This window comes from Erigeron canadensis, chromosome 6, assembly GCF_010389155.1.
Source record: "Erigeron canadensis isolate Cc75 chromosome 6, C_canadensis_v1, whole genome shotgun sequence".
Lineage (NCBI taxonomy): Eukaryota > Viridiplantae > Streptophyta > Magnoliopsida > Asterales > Asteraceae > Erigeron > Erigeron canadensis.
The window spans coordinates 42265762-42274429 of record NC_057766.1 but is presented as its reverse complement, the minus strand read 5'-3'; the positions used below and the strand labels follow the sequence as shown (position 1 = coordinate 42274429).

The 8668-nt window shown below is 33.1% G+C and overlaps 1 protein-coding gene and 1 pseudogene across 1 annotated transcript; one reads left to right on the top strand and one right to left on the bottom strand.

Annotated features, from left to right (window-relative positions):
• Window positions 1–226: 226 nt before the first annotated feature.
• LOC122604941 lies at window positions 227–1018 on the top strand (annotated as a pseudogene).
• A 474-nt stretch (window positions 1019–1492) lies between these two features.
• LOC122605841 (beta-fructofuranosidase, soluble isoenzyme I-like) lies at window positions 1493–5282 on the bottom strand. Its single transcript, XM_043778797.1, has 6 exons — window positions 4843–5282; window positions 4036–4044; window positions 2643–3505; window positions 2386–2550; window positions 2065–2300; window positions 1493–1971 (listed from the first exon to the last, which is right to left on the bottom strand). The coding sequence occupies exons 1-6, from the start codon at window positions 5213–5215 to the stop codon at window positions 1677–1679; spliced, it is 1941 nt and encodes a 646-aa protein (XP_043634732.1). The 5' UTR covers window positions 5216–5282; the 3' UTR covers window positions 1493–1676.
• Between the last annotated feature and the right edge of the window lie 3386 nt (window positions 5283–8668).

The window sequence follows — 8668 nt, the reverse complement described above, 5'->3', positions numbered from 1 at the left end:
TGTGCCTCTACCAAAGAAGCAGTCGCCGGCCACGATATAGTTACAAAGATAGAGGGGTTAAGTTTCAACTCATCGTAATTAAGGGAAATGTTTTGCATATCAAACATAGATCAGGATGTAAGACTATTAAAAAAATGCAGAGTAAAATAATGAATGGAAATTAAGCTGCGGCTGGTTGGTAACGAGAAAGCCTATACTAATTACCTAGTTGGACTCTTCATCATCATGAAAAAGGACCGAGTCAAAAAGATGTGAAAGGGGGAAATGGTGAGGGCACCGTGTATTGATAAAAATGGAATGAAAAAAGGGGCTTGGCCGGAGTGAAAGACGAAGATAATAAATTACGTGATTATATTCAACGTTTTTAAGGCCATTGGAATTGGCGTGAACTTCCTACATATGCAGGTAACTATTTTACTACTGACGGGGTTGGGTATCTTAATCTGTTTTCCTATTACTACTCTTACTTATTGATTTCATTTCTATCTATTATATTGGGTTCATTATATTTGTGTCTGTAAAAGTTTGTTAATTAATAATTACTTTTGTAAATTAAAAAGGTTTAGCAAGCTAGGTGTGGCAAAAGTTAAGTTGTAGATTAAGATGGATGAATTACCTTAGACCAAGTGTAAAACGAGGAAATTTTACCAAGAAGAGGATATTAGCATCAAAGTGAACATAAAAGTGGTAAACAAAGAACAAAAAGCTAGGATTGAACGTACGTACTATAAACTTTTCTGTTTTACCTCCAAGTTTTGTATCAACATCAAGTGAAAACAGAACTTCCAATGAATCTACAGTATTTTACTTCCTATCCAAATCCCATGAGTCGACAACGTCTCAGAGAAATTTTGATGAATCAACGTCACGTTCTTGTGTACAACACCAGTTGTAATTAATTGATTTGAATCAAGAGTATGCAGAGTCACGGCAGGAGGATTCCGACTTAAAGAAGGACTTAATAGAGTGTACTACATTTCTAGGAAGATGCACAAATTATAGAAGTTTTCTATTGTGAAATAGGTCAAATCTTTCTTTTGGTTCCAACTTAAAACGATTGATTACTATCCAAAATGTTTGTTTTATTGATGAACATCAGTTTTCTCAAATTTTAATATAAAGTTGTTAGTTCTTTATCATTTAGAACAGACATGTATGATGAATCCTATTAATACGAGTATTTGTGAGGTATTGTTCTATGTTTGTCTATCCTATGGGGTGGTTCAATGTGTGTTAGAACAATAGAACTGATCAAATTGAATTGAAGTATGTAACAAAGGCCACTTAGTTAAAATTGAACTGACAGATTGGAACATTATGTAATGAAATTGATTCATTGAGACAATTGTGAATAGTACCCACATATCTTCAAATATACACGCTTATTATTAAGCTGTTATATATGATGTATTGATGTACAATATGATTATGACTTTATAAGTTTACAAATGCATTACTTTTTTGAAAACGACACATACCAAGCAAAACGACGATATATGAAGCGCGAGAACAATAATTGAATTAATAACCTCATAAAAAAGTACCAAATATTAAATTACAAGAACACCCCCTACTAGCCCAGAATCATGCTATCATACCTCACAATTACAGCATACAAGTATCCAGAGGGAAAGGATCAAGTGGTGCCAAATATTATATTCTATGTTTCAAAATAATTAAGAAGTCCAACCATCAAGAGGGTAAGGATCAAGTTGTGCCTCCCCCATTTTCCAGATCTTGAGAGACGCCTTGACACTAATGCCGGTGGCATTGTTGAACAAAAACATTTTAGCCGCACCATAGATGGCCTTTGTCGGATAAACTCTTGATGTTACCACTGTTCTTCCACCTTGTGCAAATCCCTCCACTATCGAATGATCCACAAGTAGCCTCATGTTGTAACTTTCACCTTCGAGAACAGGAACACTGCTTCCGTACACCCATGTCCCTACATTTTTATCCTTTGATGATCTGCGCGCATAGGTTTATATTTGATAATTGGTTAGTTTTCATTATGACTAAAGTTAATCAGATAAATAAATAGAACTTGAACTAAATATAAACCTTGTTTCATCAGAACAGAAGTAAGTTTTTGAGCTTCCATCAGTGTCTTTCGCAATATAGAAATACACAGGAAGTTGCTCAGACCGTTCTGCATCCGCTAGAACCACCACACCAAATGGTCCCAGCACACCCCTCCCAACCGATCCTGCGCTAGTCGTGCAGTTGAACAAAACATCGGCTTCAAGTGTTGATTCCAACATCTTTTGATCAACTTCAAATGTCGCAACTATATCCAACTGCAATAGTTCAAAATAGTTAGTTTTGTATATTTTAAATATAAGAACGCTCTTAGCGGTAGTACTACAAATAATATAATCTCACCTGTGTAGCCGTGCCTATCTCAAGAGGAACAAGTGACCCGGGATGGAGCTCCACGTCTTTAAATTCATCGAATTTTTTTGATCTTAGCTTTTCCGTTTCCTCAATTGGCCATTGAATCAAATTTGATTGTGTTTTTGTATCCAAGACAATGGTCCTTGGAATATTCTGTAAATAAAAAAAAAAAAAAAACAGGTTACAATGAATTGCATACATTTGTGTTTAAAAAATAAGATTGGTTATATTTAGAAATTGCATACCAAAATGTTAGCCCATCCCTTTGAAAGGTCATATGTTTGTGGATCAGTTTCTCCGACATAACCCCACAGGACTCTTCTCTTCTTATGTTGGTCATAAAACGTCTTAGACGCATAAAATTTCCCAAAGTCATATCTCAATCCGAGACCCACATCATTTTCTGGGTCATCAGGGTACCACTTATCCTTTACTATGTCGTAGGTCCCAATTGCATACCAATCATGTCGGTCTTCATCCCCACTTTGTTTCAAGACGTACTTAACATTTGGCCCGTTATCAACTGCTATATCCAAACCGTAGGTATGTGTGGTGGATACAGGGTAAAGATCCACACATTCCCACATACCCGTGTGAGGAACCGCGTGTAGTGGCTCCTCGAGTAGTTCAAAGTGAGTAAAATTAGTGGTATGATAAATCAAAGCACAACCAATAGTCTCGTTGTGCTTGGATCCCATTACCATTCTATATTTACCATCGGGTCCCATCCATAAAGTGGATGGATCCCGGAAATCCTTGAAACCCACCCCAGGTGGTGGGAACAATACAGGGTTACCCTCGTATTTTTTCCATTCAATAAGGAGTGGGTCAGATGAGTTGACGGCATATGCCAAACATTGTAATTGGGATAGATCGTAAGCATTGCCGGTGTAAAGCATGATGATCTGGCCGTTGGGTAGGACCGTAGCGGAGCCGGTCATGACACCTTCGATATCGTACCAATGGTCCGGGACCATGGCGAAAGGGAGATGGTACCAATTGATCATGTCCCTAGATACTGAGTGGCCCCATGTGATGTTGCCCCAGATAGCAGATTTGGGGTTGTACTGATAGAAGAGATGATACCATCCCATATGATACATTGGGCCTGCAATATCACATTCAATTCAATCATTTCTTAGTATTTTAGGTATCTTTACCAACCTCCTTAACATGTTATCCGTACAATAAATAAAACATTCTTATAATTAGGGGTATTGAATCTCAAACCGAAATTCTTGGTTTCAAAACTAATCAAACCAAGACGACTAACACCATATTAAAAACCGGACTGGCCAAATCAAACCATGCTAGAACATAATATCACCAACACTATTTTGTCTTTCCTTTTTTTTTTTTTTTCTCATTTCAAAAGGTTTTTTGTACTAAATATATGTTAGAATAAAAATCTAAATAAACACATTCATGATCTTTACATCTACAATAAGAATAGTTTGTGGGAGTAGCATATATATATTTTCAACAACTATCGATTTATCATAGCATATTTTATTTAAGGTAATTATCATGTTTTCAATAACAGAAAATTACAGAAAAAGTATTGTGTTGAAATCACTTCAATCGATAATGAATAAACATATATAATTAGGTTGAGGTACTAAAATTCTAGAAGCTTACCATCAGGATCTAAAAGCCGAAATCCCCAATAGAATCAAGAATATGTCGCCATCATCATGACAAATAAGAAAAACAAAGAGAGAATTTACATCAGTCCAAAAGAACACGTATTATATTAGTATATTAATAGATTTGTACGTCAAAGTATTGTTATTTTCATTTTATATATACTGTACATTAAATTAATTCTCAATATCATATATACCAGCTGACGTGACGTTATTTAATATTTATACTTGCATTTATTTATAATCGAAGAAACTTGAAGAACAAAAGTTGTCAATTCTTGTTGAGAAAGTGAAGACAAGAATGAATAATTTGATAGAGAAAACTAAGTCAATCGAAAATATTCCAATACATGTCAAATAGAGAACTTAAATTAAGTACAATGAAAAAGATGTTTTTCCATATACTTTTGGAATATCCTTGATATAGTGTTTCCTAATTGTCAGCCAATTTATATCATGCTCCAATCAAATAGAGTATTGTTTAAACTTTAACCCATTTTGAATCATGTAAGTAAAATAACAACACAAAAACAACAGAACATTACTAAGTTTATTTTCCAAATTGGGTTTTCATAAAAATAAGTTCTGTTTTGAATAAAATGCAAAAACAAGGATCATGCTTTGACATATACGAGTAATTATTTTTGTTGTCTAAAGTTTATAAACTAGAATTAATTAAGGTCCATTTAAATCTTTAGAATAAACATTTTTTTTTTAAACATTCGAAATAAGATTAATGTTTTGTGACTAATGGAATAGATTAATTAGTAGTAATGCGAATCATTAGCTAACTTCATACCGCTAATGAAATTCTTATCAGGTTGGAAATGGTAAACTGAGCGTTCCCACTCAACTTCAGCATTTGTTTCCAAGTTTACGGTAATAATTGGTTTCATATGATCAACTTTTTGTGACTCGGTTGTAAACATGGTTGCGGAGGAGGGTTTATTTTCTACGTTGTTATTGGGCTCATGTGGTTTGTTGGATTGGTTGATGTGAATGACAGCAACCACGGCACAAACAACTAGAATGGAAACAAGGATCCCGGAAAGGACTTTGGCAACGGATAGATGACGACGACCAGCTGCTGAAGATTCGGCAAGTAGTTGTTCTTGCCGGATTGCAGGGTCGTCGTGGAGAACGAGAGGGGTGGTGGCGGTAGATGAAGCCATATGGTAGTGGTTTCTCTCTACTAGGTGCAGTGTGTGATGAGTAGACACACTACTACTCTTTATTGGTGTATTCTGTGGTGTGTTGGAATATGCTGTGATTATGGAGCTTTTATAGCCTTTTGGTGGCCAGATTATTTATTTAAGAAAGTGACATCTTGTGTCGACTTGATAAAAATTCAAAAAAAAAAAAAAAAATGATAATTGCATATTGAAATAATAATTCGACAGGACTCCAACGGCTTAATTTTCATATATAGACTGAACCATGCCAATTCCTTCTATCTTAATTATGCCCCATTTTTTACAACCATATGCTGAATATCTACTATGCGATGCATTATCCACGCATATCTTCATCGATCTCTTGTTTTATGATTAAAGACCTCATTCGTAAGGTATCAATTTGGTGAGACATTGGAATCCAAATAGTGCGTCTTATATATGAAGATTGGTTGAATCTGATTACGAATATTCAAATTTGGTTGCAAGCCAAACGAGTTTTAGAAGGCATCTTATACACCTCGATCGTGGTGGCAAAGTTTTGAGATTTCATAACAATATCATGCTCTGGTCGAGTGATATAATAAAGACAGGTTTCATTACATGATGAATTGGTTTTTAGAGTTATATGGATACATTGGTTACAAAATCCATTGTTCTCTTTTCTGTAATTCCGTTAGTTTCTTGCTAGCTAGTTTTATTTTTAAAATTAAATTGGGTTTAATTAGTTTTGTAGGGTAATATTTTTATAAGAGTTTTGTTAATGACAACTCTTAGGGCTGTCAGTATTAATTAATTCACTACAAACAATATTGCATTTATTCACACTTTTAGGTGAGTGTGAACAAATTAAAAATTTTGTCACGCTTTTTAGTGTGTAGAAATATATTGAATTAAAAGTGTATGGAAATTTCTCCACACTAAAAAGTGTGTAAAAATAAAAGTTCACACTTTTTAGTGTGAACTTTCATAGTTATTTTGTCACACCTCATTTGTTCACGGTAAATTTTCAAGTTACCGTGGACAAATGAAGTGTGACAAAATAATTATGAAAGTTCACACTAAAAAGTGTGAACTTTTATTTCTACACACTTTTTAGTGTGGAGAAATTTCCACACACTTTTAATTCAATATATTTTTTACACACTAAAAAACGTGACAAAAATTTTTAATTTGTTCACACTCACCTAAAAGTGTGAACAAATGCAATATGATTTGTAGTGATTTGATGCATTAAAATTTGTATTTTGTCTTGCGAAAATTCAGGGGGCGGTTATTGATAAATAAAGTACTGCTTTTTATGCATGTAATAAGCTATTAATGACAACCCTTAAAGCTGTCATTATCATTTTTCTTTTTATAATTAATCAAAATTATATGACAGTAGTGTATATTAAATTATGAGTAGGAAATTTTCGACCCTATAACGTTAAATTTGTTAACCTAAAAACGATTATTCATTTGACATGTTTAACTACCGGGTTGAACAGATTGACTATATATATATGGTTAACAATGTTTATTTCAGGTCAAGGATTTCACGTCCAAAATCGTTCCCCCGCCTTTCCCAATAAAGTATACTAGTTTTATAGTTTATAAAATCGTGTGACGACATATTTGTAAGGCTTAATTTATTTCTTTTTATTGATGCTAACTTTAACAAGTTGAAGTTAGGTGAGTTGTGGATGCTTGTCTTTTTTCTCTTGAGTAAATTAAATAAGTAGAGAGTCAATTAAGTAGTCGACATAACCGGTTTACATAAGTCATTTCGATTAGTGACTAGTAAAGTTGACTTCGATACCCGGATATATCCACCCCGAAAAGAAAAGGTTCCTTATTACGGAGTATTTTATTATACATAGTATATATCAATAAAAAAGAAGCAGGGAAAAACTCTTTCGTAATATGGTAATTAAAAAATTTGGCATGGCTCGATCCCTAAAATATATATATAATAAGAACAAATATCATAGCAACGTGTTACCTGTTAGATATATGAAGAGAAATATGTGCTTGTAAGTCATTTTCTTAGTATAGCGTACTTATTCAACTATTCTATTATCAGGATATATTGTCTACTTCAAAGAATTGCTATATGAATATATAGTTGCAATCACACGATGGGTCCAGTTAAATAACTTTTTGTTTAAAAAGAACATTTGGTGCATGTGACATATTATAATCTGATATTTTATATTACATAAATCTTTTATAATAGAGTAATTGCTAAAGAATAAAGACAAATAATTTTGGGAGAAAAAGAACATGTTATGTTTTTCCCTAAACAAGGAAATAACACAAATGTTTATGAAAATGAAGTATACAAAATTTTCAACCGTCAGATAGAAAAAGAAGAAAGAAGAAATTGAGGAATTATAACCACCGTTGAGTGCTAACTGCTCCATTAAATATTAAGTTTTTAAAAACAAATTTAGTGTGTATAACTGTATATGTATTATTATTATTTACTACGAGAAATTAAAAGGTATCACGGGTTGTGGCGGTGATGGATGTGATGGTGGAGTGGTGATGTAATGGCGGTGGCGGTGATGGGGTGATCTACCTGACGGCTCCGCCATCGTATTTAAAAATTCGTTGAAAGTATATCGAATGACATCTCTAATGAAAAAACATGAAATTTTTGAGATAAAAAATTTTGAATAAATTATTTATGGAGGAGGGAGAAAATAAATGATTGGTTGAGATTTGAGTAGAGATAAAGAGTATTATAGTTTTTTTAAATAATAAATATAAAATTGATAAGAAAGGCATTTTAAAAAAATACTTAAAATCAATATTTAATGTTGAAAATCTAAAGGGCTTTTACATTTTAGTATATATATATATATATATATATGATGAAGAAGATATATACAAATACAAGTCTTCAAATAACCTATAATTATCACATTGGAAGTTCTGAATAATTGTATCTACAAGTTGGAACTGGAATGAACTTCTCTATCAAAACTTACAATACAAACAGATGGGATATTTTGAAGCCATCTTTAACTTAAAACACAAACGCATAATTACATAAATGAGAAGATAACTTGTCAAAATTGGTATTTGTCTGGTTATTTTGGTTTCCTCCATGATAAGGGTTAATTAGAATAAGTTTCATCGTTTAAAGTCAAATGTGTGCTACCAGTTTAGATTCATACATATACCTAACTAATCACTAAACAAAAATCACAAATCTATCCCAAAGGATAAAGCAACCCAAAGAAAAGATCAAATAAGAAAACCAGGCTTTAGTTAAAAAGAAGACATGTAGGCAGAAGGTGAAGATCGTGGAAGCTGAGATTGATAGTAAAGCTTAAGAAGAAAGCCCCGACTCTGATGACAGTGATTCTAATGATTTCATGTCCGACGATTGCGATTCAGATGTGGATAATGATGATTCCTTTGATAATAATAATGTCCGACGTTATAATCAAATACTGTTGTTGG

Coding starts and splice junctions, on each gene's coding strand:
- LOC122605841 (XM_043778797.1), bottom strand. CDS start 5,215: ATGGCTTCATCTACCGCCACCACCCCTCTCGTTCTCCACGACGACCCT. Junction 2,551..2,642: donor AGGGATGGGCTAACATTTTG/GTATGCAATTTC, acceptor TTTTATTTACAG/AATATTCCAAGGACCATTGT. Junction 2,301..2,385: donor AGATAGGCACGGCTACACAG/GTGAGATTATAT, acceptor GAACTATTGCAG/TTGGATATAGTTGCGACATT.